The following is a 19368-nucleotide window of genomic DNA, read 5'->3' as shown; positions in this document are numbered from 1 at the left end:
AATTCTTTCGAGCGTGTGCTTCTCCCAGTTCGCTCAGACTCAGAGAACCTCTTTCTAGTTTTATCTCCACGTAAATGGATGCACAGATTTGAAGGTCACTGGTGAATCTTTTGTCCCCTGTCTCGTTCCTTCATCTTCCCTATCGCAGTTCCTTCTTTCACTTGCGGTTCTCTTGCACACATTCTGATCCTTTCTCTTTTCCAGTGCCCCTATTCATCTAACATTTAGTAGTCCCTTATGTCTCCAACTGAACTCTTTCAATTCTTTCTCTTTCCCTCTCTTTAGTCCTTTATCCCTCATTCCGTATTTTTCTTCATTCAGATGCTCCCCGTCCCATTCACGCATACTACATGTTGGTTATTGTACCTCACTACATTTCTCAAGCAAATCGACTCTTTCTCTAACACATCCCTTGCCTTTACATTCCTCATATACTGTACAATCCAACGCCTGACACCGTACCGTACCCCAACCTCTCTCTCTCTCTCTCTCTCTCTCTCTTTAATATTCTGGAAGGGTCGTTAATGCATTCAAGTGATGCCGTGGTTCGACACTGGTATTAGAGTCCTTCAACTTACCTTCGGGTGCTTCATGAAGTCCAGTGCTAATGATCAGCGGCAGCAAGAGACTGAAATTCTGGTCGAATTAAAATCTCTCATAAGATTCACTCATTTACTGGCTGCGGTTACAATAATGCTCACATAACACACGAATTACATCATTACATTTGCCGCCATTCACAAGAAATATTAACACTATTTTCAATAATTTTGTGAGACAGATACCAATGTCCCTGAACCTCAAAACTGCAGACTTGATCTTCTAAGAATACTTTCAATAACTTAAATTCCGAAGATGAAGCTTGAAAATAGAAAAAGATGGGAGCATGGAGGGAGATCGAAAATTCCATAGCAACTCGTATGTAACAGTCGCGTTTTCGCCCGACCTCTTCTGACAAAAGAGGAAGAAAATTAATCTTGCGTCTTCGGGGTAATAACACATCGAGTTGACTTCTCCCAAGAATAAATATACGCTATAATATATACCGTACAGAAAATCATACTCTTGCCTAGAATTTCGGTTTTATAAACTACATTATGATTACTTGCAGATTACATCCTTACCCACTTCTGCAATTACAACCAGTCCTCGTGGTGCAATCGTTACGATATCAAAGCCAAAGCTATTTTTTATAGAAACCAATGCCCGCCCGCCTTACGCAGCTTCTCAATTAATCCAGCTTTCAAAGAATTCAAGTATCTATTCTCCATGTGATTGATATACCTAGACACACAGGTGGTGAGAGAGAGAGAGAGAGAGAGAGAGAGAGAGAGAGAGAGAGAGAGAGAGAGAGAGAGAGAGAGTAGGAGGAGGAGCATTTTAACAGGCTGCACCCAAATATATAAGAAGGGAGCAGGAAGTGACTCACTCAGTAAAGGTTATTTGATTAGTCACAACCAATGCAGTAGAACGGAGATAAAAAAAAAAGTCATAACAGTCTTGCTGAAATAAAAAGCAAAGCGCGAAATATCAATCAAGCCCTGACAGCATCCGTCGTAGCTCCTCAAAGTAGTTATCTTATTATTAATCTCAAACGCTCGGTGTCTTACGCCTAAAATACGCAGTGCTTCAATCATTCTCTTTTTCAATAAAGCATTTTTTTTATTTTATACTATGTACAAAATAAAACACTGAGAAATGTAAGTGGCTGTCCGTTCCACCAGTCAGCAGGTCTAAAAAAATCATATATATATATATATATATATATATATATATATATATATATATATATATACACACACACACAAAATGTATGTATATGGATGATTAGGCAGACGAATGTCAATGGCCATATTAAAATAAAACGTCATGGATGATAAAATACAGAACAGGAGAAAGAATGCCACAAGTTAAACAGGAACCAAAGTGATGAATATTCATGAATTCTTCAAGTACTCGAAAATATGTCTCCCCACTTTCCGGTCTCACTTCAGCTGGCCCTAAGCTGACACATCCCTGAATACATATCCTAAACTGAGGTAAATTTTCATCGGAAAGTACGGAATAAGTACAACGTTTCATCATTAACCTTAACACACGTAATTACATTTCATTTGTGAAGAATACAGGTTTGATGCCAATTTTCATTAGTACAATTTCAGACAGTGCTTTAAGCCGTCAACTCCAATCTGGAGCGTTGCTGAACTCACCAGATTAAGAGGAGCTCCATGTTCATTTCATACGCGGTCCTTGGGTCATAAACAACTACTGAACAGCCTCACCCACATTTCTTGACAGCCAAATCTGCCACAAATGTGTTTTCATTCTTGCAAGCTTTTTAACCAATTGCTAAAGTGAACAAGTGCAGTGAAACTTCCCGTATGCATGCGCAATCAAGTATTTTAAGCTCGTTCGCGTTCGCTATGCATGTCGATTGCACAGTTCGACGCGCTCTCTCTCTCTCTCTCTCCCACCGCCAAAAAGGGATTCATTGCCCCCGTTTCCTGCCATCTTCTACGAAGGAAGGATTCGACTTTTCCTTCAGGAGTAGGCCCTCCTCTGTTTCCCTTCCGTCTTTTACCAGATCTACGATTTATAAACGAACCTGGACAGCCATTTCAATTGATCACTAGGCTACATTAAAATATGAAAAAGGCATTGACATAAATACACAGTAACTGAACACAAAAACTATAAAAAATACACGTACAAAATACAAGAACAAACATACACCAGGTAAGACTAACCAATGGCAAACTAATTTTAAGATATTAACTGACCTTCAGAAAAATACGGTAACAGGTACAAAAATGAAAGTTGCAACCAATGTCAAATAAAAACAAATTTTCAATAAAACTTAAAGGCGACGAGTGCTTAACACGTGTGCAATACAAGGCTGCTACAGAGCACAGCTCTTACAATATAACAGCAAATGGCAAAAATCCTGAGCTTCTATGACAGCTACACAAGATAGACTTCATCGTCTTGTGGCAAAACCCCTCACTTGAGGTCCTTTGAAAAAGTATCAATTTTCTCACACAAAAATAAACAAACCCGCGACTTGGTGATATTCTAATAGGAAGTTCCCACCACCCCCTCTCTCTCCCCCTGAAGTATAAAACAAAGACGTAACTCATGCAAAGTCAAGTAGATGGAAAGAGGTATATAGAGCGTCGGGGGGTCGTTGCTCATTTCTCGGTCTTGAAGCCGAAGCCAAAACAGACAGTTAAAATCAAGAACGCAAAAATTTCATCAAGAACGCAAAAATTTCTCGTCAACTTTATATACATCAACAGTTTTCAAGGCTTTCTTCAAGTTCTGGTAATCTACCTTTGTTGCCTACACTTACATAACCTCTTACTTTGTTATCTGAAAATTAAGTAAATAGCCTATGTACACGCACACACATACATACACGTGGCACTTTTTGGATAAGCTTGTCACTTCAAAGCTCAAGAATTAAATGAAGAAACGATTCAAGAGACCTTACGCCCGTGGCAGGATCGAACCCGAACTTGATGTCAGAACGTTATTAACCTTAGACTATTCACCTGACTAAAAAATATGTGAAGAAATCGAGAGGTCAACATAGAAATTACAAATGCAGACATATCCGGTAAAAAAAGTGACTAGTAAAATATCTCTCTCTCTCTCTCTCTCTCTCTTTTTGATATATACATATATATATATAATATATATATATATATATATATATATATATATATATATATATATATATATATATAAATAAATAAAAGGGAGAGAGAGAGATAAACCTGAAAAGTAGTCAGCAATTTCACCCCGTGCATTATTAACTTGGGAACTCCACCCACTCCAAAGCAGTCCATTAACACCAGCACACATCTTCACTGGTCTCCCGTTCCGTTCAACACTTTTCGGCTGTCACGGAAGGCGTCCCGTGATACAGCACCTGCCCGTAAGCTTCCGTTGGTGAGGAGTTGCAACGCTGAATAGTCTAACAGTGGCTAAAGTTTCCTTTGTATGCATTTGCTCGTGTGGTGGGTAAATGAAATCATTACCTGCGTATGCAAACACATTCTCAATAAAGATCTTAATGCGGCAATAATCACCGTGTTTTTTCTTTGCAGCCACATACTTAACAAAACAGCTTACACAAATATAAACGGTATATTTGGTAAATATGTAAGATGTGTGTTTATATGGACATCTAGCATCGTCGGTGGTCCGAGGTTGCCGATGTTAGCAAAAAGGACATTTATGCTCTATCGCGTTTGTTCCGTCCATTGCATATAAAGATGGTTTGGCATTGTAATCATATATGCGCATAGAAAGGGAGGAAGAATAAACGATATCGTTCAAATACTGCGAACATAAGCACACAAATGTGAATATGTGTGCTGGAAAACAGTTTTAGCTTGAACTGGTCCAGAGAACATCTCATAATAGTTCAACGTCGATCAGCAGATTGTATGTATTCTTCATAATTCTCTTGATCAACTGGACTATATTATGCAATGTTCTAATATACGAATACTATCACACATTCGACAGCGAAAAAACTATTATTTACTACGATTTAAATAAAAAAATTAATGGTAAGTAAAGATACAAAACCAGATCTAATATTATGAATATCGTTTTCCAACAGCAAACAATATCTTAGCCGATACTAAAAATACAATTCCAAAATACGGGACTCCCACACGCAATGTAGACGTGAAACACAAATTGAAATGTTCACACTACTGTATAGCACGGGAGTCTCCATGCTACAATGAGCACGGGAGGACGTCACCGGAAAATAGCTGGCGAAACACCCACTTCAATTGGTAAAATCTTCTTCCCGCCTTCGAGATGATAGTTTATATTGTCGATACCACTACAGGAATTAATACCATGATTATTATTTATGATGTGACCTCAACTATTTGGAACGAGCCAAAAGGACAAATATATATTGTTCTTGACTGGCATGCTTAAAAAAATATACCGTTCACATTCAAGAAACAAATGCAAACCAATTATGAATTAAATGAAAGAATAAAACCAATAATGAATAAGCAAGCAATTCATAACTAAAGGGGCCTATACACGTTCAAAAAAAGCGTCAAAATTTCGCATCAAAATTTTGATAAAATTTTGATGCAAAATTTTTGTGTGTGTAGGACGTTTTGATATCAAAAAAAGATTTGATGCATCCATGTCGAAGATTTTGACGATACTGAATTTTGATGGGAAAAACGCCTAAACGTGTGTGGGCAATTATGCATCAAAATTTTGTATCAAAGTTTTACACGTCAAAATTTTGATGCAAAATTTGGACGCTTTTTTTGAACGTGTAAGGCCACCTTAAGAGTGAGTCAACACACACTCGAGGAATATATAATCCTGCCAGAGTACTGTGCAAACCAAGATTATTCTACGAGCTGCTTGTACGACCTCAAGTCTGACTTGAACATATTCATATACAAAATACAGAAATGTATAACTACAGTGAGGTACTGAGTGTTCCTAACAGAAAACTGCTTGATGAACTGAGAAATCAAAGTATGGGAAAATTTTGCAAGAATTCAAACAAAATTTTCGTATGAATTTTCTAGAAAATGAATGAAACCTTAAACCTCTATCACAACAATAATTTTTGAAGGCTTTTTACGTGAACTGTGACAACTTTCAAAATAATTTTAGTACTGTAAGTTTCTGAAATGATTAATGAAATTACTGTACTGTATTAAGTAAAATGTTTCTTCAACTATTCAGTATATACCAAGTCAAGTTTTAAAAATAAATTCTTGCAAACCTTCTGAAGTACAAATCTCAATAGCATTATAAAATTAATAAAATCATCTAGCATATTCTCATAAAGATTCCAACTTAAAATTCAAAACAAATTTCTGTATCTGTTCCATACACATACTGTTTATGCTCCATTATGTACTATTATACTGTATTTTACTAATAACTGTACAAGCAAAAAACAAAACAAATGGCACAAAGATATGAAAACACCTAAAAGCACAAAGATATGAAAACATCTTTGAAAGCCTGTGAAAATATTAAATTTTTTTTTTTTTTATGAATATTAAACCAAAAACTACAAAAAGGAGTCAAGGCAGTTTTTACCTTATATTTGTGACAGAAATCTGTGCTAACAACTCCCTAGCTTCCCAATCCAATATATTTTTTTGTCACAAATGAGCAACACAATCTATGAAAGCAATCTTAGGAGAGTGCCCCTTTGATCTATTTCAAATGAATATGTGTACATAAAAAAATATTACAATAATCTAAAATATAAACACTAAACAAATAACTCACTTGCAAAGGTAGTCTTCAACCAAGCAAACCTGATCTCATAATAAAATACGTACGTCAGCTCACTGACTGAATTTACCTATGCTGTTTCATCCTATCTCTACAGCATTTAGTCATATGAGAAAAAGTATTCATGAAAACCATTACAGTAAAGGTAGGCAGGTAACCAATTACTTGTAAAATTTCTCAATGGTTTAATAAAATGACAAAATGGCTACGTATTGCTGCTCAATCACTTTTTCTTTTCTTAACTACAAAGACAAAAATAATAAATCAACATCCCATAAATACCTATGCTGGGTCAATGCCTATCAATGCCAGAATCACAATATTGGGCCCTGGTCTCTGGGTTCTTTCTAACTATCAATCCAAACTAAGTACAAAAATAAGCACTAATGACAAAACACTCCTTCCAAACATTTCTAGCACATTACTGTAATAAACTGAGAAGCAGGAAAAAGCTCACCTAATGATTTATTGTCCACAGAATCACATAAAGTTTACCACATCACCACCATGACAGAACCAAAGGTAAGACCTATAGAAATCATCATAGGGGATCTCATGATTGCTCTTGATTATTCTTATATACCACTTGTAGGCGACCTGAACAATGCTGATGCGCAATCACAAAAATCACTAGAGATTTAAGTCTATCTAGTCTAAACGGACGGTGGGGGAATCCCTAAGTACTGTACTGTACTGTAACTGTATGTGTAAGCAATACTGTACAGTTAATGAAAGAAGACACTATTAAATTTAACATAGTGAGGATTTTATTAAAGCAGCTAACTGGAAACAGCAATAACAAGTGGGTTCCCTACAAACATAGCTCTAACAAGATTTAATGGAAAATATTTACAATATATCCAATACTACGAAATCTGGGAATCCAATACTTAAAAGTATATAATGAAAAAGCTAAAGCAGACAAAACCTGAATGTAACTACTTCAAGTCTTCATTCATCACTAAAAATAACAGCAAAAGCTAAAGAATTATAAGGGACTGCAAAAGTTGCAGGAAATCACCAGGCCATAAAATTAATGCAGCCTTAATACTTAACCTCATGAATTCCTAACCAGTAGTGACACAACACAAAATTTCTTGTAGTGAATATCATTCATGAAAAATCCTTTGGGACTGCATATACTGTGTGGCTACAGGTGAAAGAATATGAGAGCCAATAAATACTACAGAAATAGCTAGAACTCACAGCTTGGTAAGTTAGGAATAGGAATAGATTAGTATGTTCCACAGCTGGTACACACATTTACAAGAAATACTATAAGTTCAACTACATTGCTGGCATCTCAAGAAAACATGTGGGGGATCAACTTAGCAATGTCAAAACAACTACCAGTACAGACTTTTCTCAAATGTACAACATAACTGACCCACTCTTAAGACTGACAAAATTCTAGAAAAACAGTGGTTGAAGAAGAAAATTATAAAAATCAACTTTGCATTTACAACATAAAAAACTGTACACATGTACTTATATTTTATCAACAGAATACAAAAGATGTATGACTATCGCCTCACATATCAAGGTCTTCAAGATCAGTGACCTGTCACCCACAAGGACACTTTCACATATGCTTTTACATAAATGTAAGTAGTTTCCACCAAAAACACCCCATTTTATTGTACAGTTTTACTGTTTTCAGTCTTTTACTCCTCATTCTTTCATTTTCCCAATTTACTGCTTGAATTTTTGCTTCCTATGATCTTTTAACTCTAGAATTCTGATCCTTATTGGTTACAACAATAAAAAAAAAAATTTCTTGGAATGCATTGACAAGAGGGTCATTGAACTGATAGAACAATTCATCTGACTGTTTGTCCTTCAGTCATAAGCAATGACTTGTAGCCCATAGCAACAAAACAAACTAAAAATCTTCAAAACTTCTAATAACTACAATGGCTTCTATCTTTTGATGAAACTCTTATACTGTAGTACTGGAAAGGAGACTGAAGGGCAAGAAGCTGTCTCAAAACTTCTGTTACTATGAGAGAAGTGTTTAACCATCTTGAATTCTTAAAAACAAACCAGTCAAAATGATTATGAGAGCACAAGAAGCTAAAAGTGATCACATTCTACCAGTATTTTTCTTGGAATAGTTGATTTATAGGAGGTTACCTCAAAGAGATCATTCAATTCCAAATGATGAAAAAGTTAAAGTACAGAAAGTCAAGACCTGGAACATTAAAGGGATTTATACCCTTAAAAACAAGTCACAGGAATCACTAATGAAGATTTTACAAAACTAACGCCACAAGCTGAAGCTTATAACACCTATTACTAGTAATAAAATTTAAGGGGTTAATCATATTTTCCATGAAAAATTACTGTAACATTTTTTAGATTAAGTTCCAGTTATACTACATTTCAATCTCATTCTATGTTTTGCCCATTACAGGCCCAATCTAGTTTTAAGATAACAGTATATATTCTTTACTATACTGCAACTTCCTTTCAACAACAAACAGCCATTAGAAATTTTAGTTTAAATATTAAACTTTCCTTAAATGTATGACAATGAACTAAAACAACAGGTGCTCAATGTGTATATCCTACTTTGCAATGACCTAGTTACCTTAGAAAGCTCACTTTAGCTATTTTTTACTCACCCTGTTAATCTAACTAGTATAAATTTTGATTAGACTAAAATTCCACACCTTGGAAAGGCCCTGTAGTACCTTTAATCTGTAGTGAAACTGAAATTTTTAACATACATGTATACAGCAACTGGCAAGTCACTGTAGCTCTTAAAGTTGGGAAATAAAGTGCATTTGGTTCCCCTCACAGTTGCATTCTATGACACACTATGGATGGTAATAAAGGTTCTTTCCGTATCCTTACACCAGCTATTTGCAATTTTCTTCTTTTATTGTCTTCCCTTTGGTCTCTCCCACCTACCTATCCAACTTCTCAGACTTTAGCTTGCGCTAATTTTCACCATTCATTTATGAGCAAGTCCTATGGGGACACCCTAAATATCTGGAAATGTCACTCAGTGATCTCAATGAGCATTAAGCTATGCTGATGAAAAATGACGACCCATGGGATATATAAAAACTCTAATGCAATTTTGAATTTCTATAAACCTCCCTTCATTTGCAGTAAAAAGTTTGTTGTAATAAAATTTACTGATTAGTAACAGTACTTATGAAGAGTTAATGAATCTTACTCTGAAACCTTCAATTTTTTTATCCCTGTTGTTGGTTTGATGCAGAATGATTTCTTACTGTCATCAATTTTACATCCTTTCAAGTTGATAACTTGAAATGGAGCCCAGATCCTCACCACCCATTAGCTTAGTATAGAACACTGTGTTGTTCATCATGTTACTCCAAGTTACTTTGTGTCACTTGGCCATAAAAAATTTTTAACACTTGATTTCTTCACATACTTGTAAAGAAAATCCTATCCCATCTTACATGACTGCAGTGCCCCTTACACTTCCTTTAGCCCTATTCCTTTACTACCCACCCTAGGGCAGAAGCTGCACTCAAACTGAAGATACAAGTGTACCAACCTTAGACCAATAGATTAAATGGTTCTATATTTAATGCCTGGCCAACATATTATCATACAAACATCAATACTTGATAAACAAGTGTTTTCAACCTGGAAGCAAACATGCTACAGTCTAAACTGAGGGGGGTGAATTAAGCGGTGACCCCATTCCTTAAATTTCTCTGGTAAAATTTTAAAACTGATTTTTGTGATTCTGTGAATTTTAATGAAGCTCCCTCATATATACATTTCATTCCAATATGTTTTCTTCCCACCATAATAACAAATAAAGCATAAGACTGCTTTACTTTTATACTACTGCAAGACAAAAAAATTTCTATAATGCATTCCTAATCAACTAATGGGGCTATTTTTATACTACAATACAAAATAATTGGATTTATGGATGTACACATTAGTAAGAGTCCAATATGGCTGAATTTTGGCCAATTCTGCCTGACAACTTGGCTGCTCCAAAACATCTTGAGATATTCATTTTATTTAATAAACAATAATGAAAAACTCTATCCATAAACATAAAATTCACTAAATTAACTTACACAATAAAGTAAGATATTACAGTATTACCTTTCATTATTCCATCACTCTTAACACAATAACTACCTGGAAAACAGGTAAGAATTGTAACCATCTTATATAATATCTTACCCAAGTCGCAGTAGGCTAGTCTCTCCTACTATATAGCACTAGTTCAGACCCGTGGAACAGGTTTGGTGAGAAACTATAACGTTGAATTCTTTTCCACAACCTGGCTATTTGCTTATCATATTTAGCAGATAGATATAGTACATAATAAAACTTGATTTGTATGAGAACACAATACGTTATATACAGGACATGAAACTAATTTAGTTCCATATTAAAATAACTGGGTACCATGAATAAAATGCTTATACAGTGTTTAAAAGCCTACTTTTTATTTTCATTTATAAAATTGATCACTGAATTTGTTTAAAACATCCATATTTTCTTTATAATTTCTTGTACTTAATTTTGAAATTTATCCTTTAATGTATAATGAAAATAATTCAATTATGTCTCAAATGGCAGCATTTCACAGGAGGCACCAAGGACTGATGTTGCTATTCATTAGCTATTTTAACCATACCAACCTTACATAGCTGGGGGTCTTTACTCCTAAACTACAACTCCAGTAACCAGCTCTATTGTCCCCAGGAGTATTCAACCCTTTTACATTCAATCCAGTTTCCTTTAATCCAATCTTTGCAAGGTCCAAAGAAAATACTTCCTAAATGATGAAGTACCACTTAGTTCCTTGTTGGACGAGTCGGTAGAGTTCTCGGCTAGCACTCAGCTAAGCCCGAGTTCGAGTCTCTGGCCGGCCAATGACGAATTAGAAGAATTTCTTTCTGGTGATAGAAATTCATTTCTCGGTATAATGTGGTTTGGATTCCACAATAAGCTGTAGGTCCCGTTGCTAGGTAACCAATTGGTTCTTAGCCACGTAAAATGTCTAATCCTTTGGGCCAGCCCTAGGAGAGCTGTTAATCAGCTGAGTGGTCTGGTTAAACTAAGGTATACTTTAAGGGATAAGAAAAATGGGTCAGGCAGTTCTAAACCATGCAATTATTATGAAATATGGCAAACAAGGCAACTTCAAGCATACCCTATACTACAGTGGTTACGTTAAAGCCAGCTTTTCCTGTAGCATAACAAATCTGCAATCTAAATGTATCAAATCGAGGCAAATACCCAAAAGCCCAATGCGATGGCTGTTGTGGGTCTTTATAAGAGGAAATAACCTAAGGAGCTAGAGACAAAGGCTAAGGGACTTTGTGCTTTGGCTTATCGGGTTACGCTGGCCTACCAATGACCACCTTGTTAACTTTCCCTTTCCTTCAAAGTCTAAATCCTTCGTTAGATAAGTGAAACCCACTTTTATTTGATGTTAATTCTGCTCCGAGCACGTTATTATGCGTTAAATGCGATCTATACGTTAAACTTTTTTTCCGTTACCTTGTTTAGGGTCCAACTCCTGACGAGGTTTGCCCACTTTACACAGCGAGGTTTAAATCCCCACCAGGCCTGACCTTACATTATCTCTCAAAAGTGGAAATTTTCCATCAAAATGAACTTTCAACGTTATACCACATGTGTATCTGTCAAATAATTAAGGGATAAATGCTCGAAAGAAGAGAAATTTGGTGAAATGGACGAAAGCACGACAGTCATTTCCTTAGCGAGGAAACGCTACAGGTGTTGAGATACCTAGCCTAAAAGCAATACTCTCAGGTTTCCTTTGTTTACGAATGCATTTTGGAAACTTACTATTTGCAGGATACATATCGTGAGGAGGATACATCTTCCCGAATGCTGCCCACACCCCATCGTCACGCACACATTCAAAATTTCCTTTCAAGAACACAATTGTGACAGAAAAACCTCCAGGCACGGACAGAAACAACCAACTCACACCACGGCTCAAACAGTACTGAGTGATGAGTTTTTGTCTCGGTGAAGGTGAAGAGGCTCAAGTACGTCCAACCAAGCCAAGGGACTGAGCAATGTTGCCAATGCTGTGGTTTACCAACTTATAGCGAATTTTGAATTTATCATATTTTGCAAATTTAAAACTGTGTACTAAAAACATAACAAGAGAAACAATACTCCTCCTTTAACCTTCTGTTGAGATTTGTCTTTTACCAACATGGAATAGTTATGTTTCTTTGAAATATCGATTCTTCCAAAGTTGGAGTGATAGAGTTTAAATGGACATTAGCATTCTCGCTCTCTTTTGCAAGTTTTTGCTATGTTTGCACCATAACGGACAGTCGATAGAAAGGAAATGATTCTACATACACGCACACACACACGCACACACTCACACACACACACATACACACACACACACACACACACACACACACACACACACACACATATATATATATATATATATATATATATATTCCTCAAGCCTTTCAAATCCAAAATTTTGAAGTGAATCGAAAAAATATAGATCATTGCCATAAATAAACTTGTCAAAACGTTACTTGTGTCTTGGATATACTGTAGATATTTGATTCCAACACTTAGAAGAATCACATCGCTTAAAAACAATAAACTAATGTATTTTTGAATATCAGGGACAAGAGACTAACAATGGATCACACGATGCTGTAAGAATTTCCCGTAGAGTAGAGAAAGAAAGATTATTTCATTTGAAAACTAAATGTGCGGAGGAAAAGAAAATTCTTGATAAAGAGTAAATTTTGACATACATATACACACACACACACACACACATAGAGAGAGAGAGAGAGAGAGAGAGAGAGAGAGAGAGAGAGAGAGAGAGAGAGAGAGAGAGAGAGAGAGAGATTGTAGGTCTTCATCCCTATGTGCAACGCTATTGCCTTCATTCGCTTCACACCTTATTATCGCTCTTCTGACCTTTCCTTGTAAACTGAGCATAGGTCATAGCTTTAGCTCTGATTTTCTGTGGATGAAATGAGAGTCGGTGTCTGTCATGTGATTCATTTCATTCTAAAAGGATAATCTAATGTTAAGGAAAGACTAAAAAACCAAGCGTTTTAATTTTTTGTAAGTATTTATTCAGCGTGACATTCTTATTCACCTTTTAAATGACGTCATGTGTTAGGACTGTATCTATGTGTACGCCCTCTCGTCATCGCTGTTTCATTGCAGGACTGCATACAAATACAACGCGCGGATACAATACAATGAAGACAAAGAGACTCTAACAAACTTTGTGCAGGGGAAACATGGGTCCTCCAATTAAAAAAAAAATCAATAAACTTTTTTCATCTTTCCATCGCTAACTATGGGTTTATTTGTCATAGTTTGGCACACACATCAAGGTTTACAAAGTTGTTCACACTTGAATGAAAACAGAAAAGAATTGCAAAAAGATGATAATGAAGGAAAATTAATTCTCCTCTAAGGGGTAATACCCTGACATGTTTGGATGACTGATTTTATTTCATCGCTTAAAACAATATTTCTTTGTGGTACCACTTTACATTATTTCCAAACAAACCTGTGTTACACGAATGCAAATGTTGGTATAATTTACTGGCAAAGCAGTACATTTCTGCCCTGTACTGATCGTATTAAAACCAGACTGAAAAAGCAAAAACTAGCATACCATTTTCATTAATTAATTTAACATACTTTGCCATGGCTACAGTATAACGAGATGAACAGAGATGAAGTTTATAAGACAAATATTCTTTCTCCTTGCATATTGAAATAGATCTACTGATACAAGAAGCCACAGGCCATACTCACGTAACTTGGCTCAGATGACCCTCATCCTCTCTGGTACTCATGTAACACCTACATTAATTTTCTTAACAGCAGCAGTCATGAGCATCTTGCTTTGAAAATCTTCCGTTTCCGCTTCTCGATAAATACACAGTTCCCTTTCCTGCAGGGTGTGGACTATCACTGCTTACGTGGTTAGGCCTAGACTACGTCTCTTCCTAACACCAACAACCACCCCTCCCTCCCCACTTTCTTAATCTCTAAGCGTAGGCTACGGTAAGCTTTTAGCAAGTTGCTTCTCTCGTCGAATTCCACACAGAAATCTAGGTTCCTACTCCGCCCTGAATTATTCGACTGCCTCTTTCCATCAAATGAGGATAATAACTGAGGTTTAACCATTTGCAAAGGTGAGTAAACGTTTCACTTGTTTCAGACATGTATTTGAGTAAATATATATCGGGTCGCAAAGCCTCGTGCTGAAAACCATTCTTATTTGCTTTGCTTCGTTTCCTTTAATTACTTAAAATAATTATTTTATTCATTTAATTTAGGCCGTCCATCTCAACCATGATCGTCACCAAAATAGGATTTTACAAGTAAAGCAATAAAAGGGAAATGAACGTCAGTGAACGCTACACAAAATCTTTTTATTATTATTATTATTATTGTTATTATTATTATTATTACACTCGTAAGACGCCAATAGATTACAAGTTGGTAAGAATGAGGCCAAAGATGTCCTATTTCTAAATATACATTCTGTATTGCTTGAATTTATCTTGTCTCTGTTTCATTTACTTCTATAGCTATGCTTTCAACCGGACAACGTATCCGCTATTTTTATAAAATAAAATGTGAACTTAAATTAACCGGACATGATCTCAAATTAACGGCTTAAATGCTTTGGTTATATTTTCAACTGAGCATTATCAGGAAATTTTGTCTCCCTTTGTTTTTTCAGTCTTAGGAAAATACTCCTCGTTAATTTTCTTCTATCACGTAAGACCTGCACGCTTTCATACACCAAAAAACCTGCATGCAATAGTTGCAATTAGGAAAAATATATAAAATATAATGTAAACAACGACACAAATTGCAAGTTATAAACTCACAAGTACTTGAATAACGAAAACTCGTGCGATAGACAAAGCTAGCCAAAGTTGGCGGCCAGCGTTGGTATTGGTAGCCCTGGGTATTAGGAGTACATATTCTACTCATATTACGGGTTGAACTTTCCCAAGGTCCAATCCACGCTACGGTACTACGGTATAGTTCAGAACTGGTTTCGATTATTAGTTATGAAGAAAGTAGTTTTTCTATGCTTCTTGTAGCTTCAGCGTATAATTTACATACGATATATATATATATATATATATATATATATATATATATATATATATATATATATATATATATATATATACATACATATTATTTGGGCATATTTTTCTCATGGAATTTCTACTTAATAGCATTTTTGCAGAGACTATCTTTTCATTTAGACTGAATCTGTAATATATATATATATATATATATATATATATATATATATATATATATATATATATATATATATATATATATATATATATATATATATATATATATATATATATTATAAATTCCCAGGTCAAATGGTTGAAGTTGTTTAACAGAGGAAGACCAACATGAATCTTTCCCAATGGTAACGTGAACCACGAAAGATTAAATGTATCCTTATCCCTGGGGTTTAGGTAGAGCCTAAAGGACCTCATATCCCCTAAGCGCTTGCCATTCAGAAATTCATCGTTGAGTAGTTAATGATAATGCAAATTACCCACACAAAAAAAATCTGTCTGGAAGGGGTATTGATACTACCTATATATATATATATATATATATATATATATATATATATATATATATATATATATATATATATATATATATATATATAAAATCTAGTTGAGTTGCCGTTTTTCACAAATCTTTTCCACGTGTTTCTACCTTTTGTCCTCACTTCGTTAATTACTCTTGCATTTCTTCTCGAATGCAGTCTCTCCATCTTACCTTGGGCTTTCCGCTTCTTCATGTTCCTCCCACTTCGATTTCCCTAATTTCTCCTGGAACATGTTCTTCACCATCTCCCATACCCATCAGGTACCAAAAACATCTCAATCTTCAATCGGGCTTTCTTTTACTATTAAGTGACTTACTTATTACTGATGCACTCATTTCTTATCATTAAAAAATGTATGTATGGATGTATACATGCATCTATATATATATATATATATATATATATATATATATATATATATATATGTATATATAAACATATATATATATATATATATATATATATATATATATATATATATATATATATATATATATATATATATATATATATATATATATATATATATATATATATATATATATATATATATACACACACGTGTTATTTATAGTCAATGACCATTTCAACCTCTCGACTTCCTCACACTTTTTGGGTGCAATTATCACTATAAGCCTTTCAATAAAGATGAGAAATAAATGAAAAACCCTCTTTCGCAGTAGGATTTGAGGCCACTCATACTAGTAAGACTATGTTTACCATTTAGTACACTGTGCTAGCAAGATAACAAGGTGTATGCAAAAGATAGGGAACAGAACTTACTTATCTGTGAAAGGCAAGGCGAAGATGTCTGTAGAGGTTCACTGAGCAAAAGCTCCTTTCTGAAGGTGAAATGTGGTTCTTGAATGTGAATAACAAGGGAAATACGGTTGATGCTGTTGAGATTAAATATTTCTGTAATACATGGAATGTGAGAAGAATTGTGGCGATATTTACAATAAGTAGTAAAGAATTGAACATAGAATTTAGGCAAAAGGCCAAGGACTGGGACCTACGAGATCATTCAGCACTGAAAGGGAAATTGACAATAAGAAGGTTTGAAAGGTGTAACAGGAGGAAAACCTCGCAGTTGCACTATGAAACAACTGTTAGAGAAGGTGAAAAGTCAGATGGAATAAAGAGAAAATGAATGGAGGTAGAGTAAAAGGAATGAAAGAGGTTGCAGCTAGAGGCCAAAGTGACTGCAAAGGCCCTTAAGTAATGCTTACAGTGCACCACGTGAGGTGCATTGATGGCACTAATCCCCTATAGGGAAAAGAAGTGGTAAAATGCTCAGCATATGTGAAATGATGACTCAGAGTATTTTGTGATGGTTTGGTTCTGTGGAAAGAATCCTATTTTGGTTCTGCCATATTCTATTCAAGAATTTATTACAACTACACAATGTTCTAAGGCTTAATTCTTAAGCCTTATTCTAAAAGAAGCAATTAGTAACTCCCTCCCATGAACGAAGACTGGAGGAATAAACTGACCTTTATATTCCAAAATTAAAACTCGGCTTATTAAGTACTCAACTGCATATTTATTATCGAAAAGAAACCTAACAGCACTTTTTAGTGACATTTATACTTAAAGGACTAGCCTTCAGGCCTTGATTTTAAAAGGTTTGAAAACTGGTACAAGTTAAAGTTAAGTATACCTTAGTTTAACCTGACCACTGAACTTATTAACAGCTCTCCTAGGGCTGGCCCGAAGGATTAGACTTATTTACGTGGCTAAGAACCAATTGGTTACCTAGCAACGGGACCTACAGCTTATTGTGGAATCCGAACCACATTATAGCGAGAAATGAATTTCTATCACCAGAAATAAATTCCTCTAATTCTTCATTGGCTGGCTGGAGAATTGAACCTGGGCCAAAGTTGAAAAGGCTGTTGGGTCCTTGAGCATCAAGCAACAAACTGACGTCTTGTGGATAAGGCTTGTTGTACAGTGGTCCACCAAAGGGGTGTCCTACAGCTGACAAACGGCCTTGCCAACATCTGGATGGAAGGATCATTCTCAAGAAAGAACCAAATGAGTCTCTTTGAGCTTTGCCTCCTTGACTCCACAAATATGCTAGTAGTCAATGTTGTATAACAACTTTCATTGGAATGATATGAAACCTTAGGGAAAGTACAAAAGATGAGCATCTCATCCTTCTCTTGAAGAGGCTATAAAAAGGATGAATTCTTGGGAACGAGGGATCAGAGGTACTCCTATCTTGAAGTTCCAAAGTCCTGCCATCATATTTGATGATGATAAGATGGCTGTCAACTTTTGTTTCACTCCAAGACCTGAGAAGCTTCTACTGCCAAAAATGAGCCCTGATTTGGCTACCACATGTGATGACCTATCACGTTTGCCACAAATTAGCATCCACATAAACCTCTACATCAACACAGAAAACCTCTAGATTGTAGTTTTTGTTGCACAAACCAGGTCTTCCATTGTGTCCACATCCCTCCCCAATAAACTTCCCACATAGTAGGCAGCAAGTCCATCTGCTACAAATTGATCTGAAAATCTAAGTACTGATGTAGATGGAGAATGTGATGGAGATAATGACAAAGTCCTCCTGGATGGTTCATCACAGGCAAGTTATCACGCATTTGCAAACTGTGTGTGGCCATACTGCAACTGGTGCAAGAGCCATTGTAAAAGCTTAAGGGCTGTTGTTCCATATAAAAGAAAGATGCATCAGTCATTGAAGGGTAGAAAGTCTCCCTTCTTGAACAGAAGCAACTGTTTCCATCTAAACTCGGGCTTGGAAATGGTGCATGATTAGTGGGCTGAGGTTGATTAAAGTTGATTAAAGATAAATTGCTGCAATACCATTATTTATGTTGTCTGGTGTACAAAAAATAACATCATTAAAGCCTAAAAATGCATCATAGTTACTTGAAAGTAAGTGTCCAAATGTACTTAATCATACAAACCTCTATTTGACTAGCTCAACAAATTTAAGTTTCTTGCTCTTTTGTACATACACACATACAAATTTTGTCTATTAAAATATTTTACAGCAGTATCTTACCTAAGTGGTATGCTATACAAAAACAGTCTGCCATCACACCATCCAAGACAGGTTAGGCAATTTAAATTGCACCTGTACCAAACTGAATGCTTATCAGCATAAAATCTCCCTTTCTCTCCTTTATATAACTGATGTAATTTCCAGGATATCAGATTTCTGAACTTATCAGTTACATACCTGTGATGATTTATTTTTAGGTCAGCTCTCTAGACAGTGTGGACTTTTAGATAAATCATTAAATATTAAATGTAAAGTATACTATGTACAACAGGGTCATTTTTACTTATCAGACCCCTGAAGCATTTACTAAGCTGAGGAGCTATAAGTAGAGTATGCACACTTTAATGCAGACTACAAATCTTTAACA

At 35.5% G+C, this 19368-nt stretch overlaps 1 protein-coding gene across 2 annotated transcripts in view; it reads right to left on the bottom strand.

Annotated features, from left to right (window-relative positions):
• Positions 1-14327, bottom strand: part of NKAIN (Sodium/potassium-transporting ATPase subunit beta-1-interacting protein) — a 67360-nt gene extending 53033 nt beyond the window's left edge. Inside the window, exon 1 of one of the 2 annotated variants that reach the window (XM_067131179.1) lies at positions 14110-14327. Coding sequence is in view for 1 of the 2 variants with exons in the window: in XM_067131178.1 (XP_066987279.1) it covers positions 12130-12189 (60 nt within the window). In the remaining variant the exon portion in view is untranslated. Of the gene's footprint in view, positions 1-12129; positions 12324-14109 lie in introns of those variants that run through there. The other variant, XM_067131178.1, reaches the window with a different exon arrangement.
• Between the last annotated feature and the right edge of the window lie 5041 nt (positions 14328-19368).

The sequence above is a fragment of the Macrobrachium rosenbergii genome, chromosome 29 (genome assembly GCF_040412425.1).
Source record: "Macrobrachium rosenbergii isolate ZJJX-2024 chromosome 29, ASM4041242v1, whole genome shotgun sequence".
NCBI lineage: Eukaryota > Metazoa > Arthropoda > Malacostraca > Decapoda > Palaemonidae > Macrobrachium > Macrobrachium rosenbergii.
The sequence above is the reverse complement of the archived record's forward strand: the minus strand, read 5'-3'. Positions and strand labels throughout refer to the sequence as shown.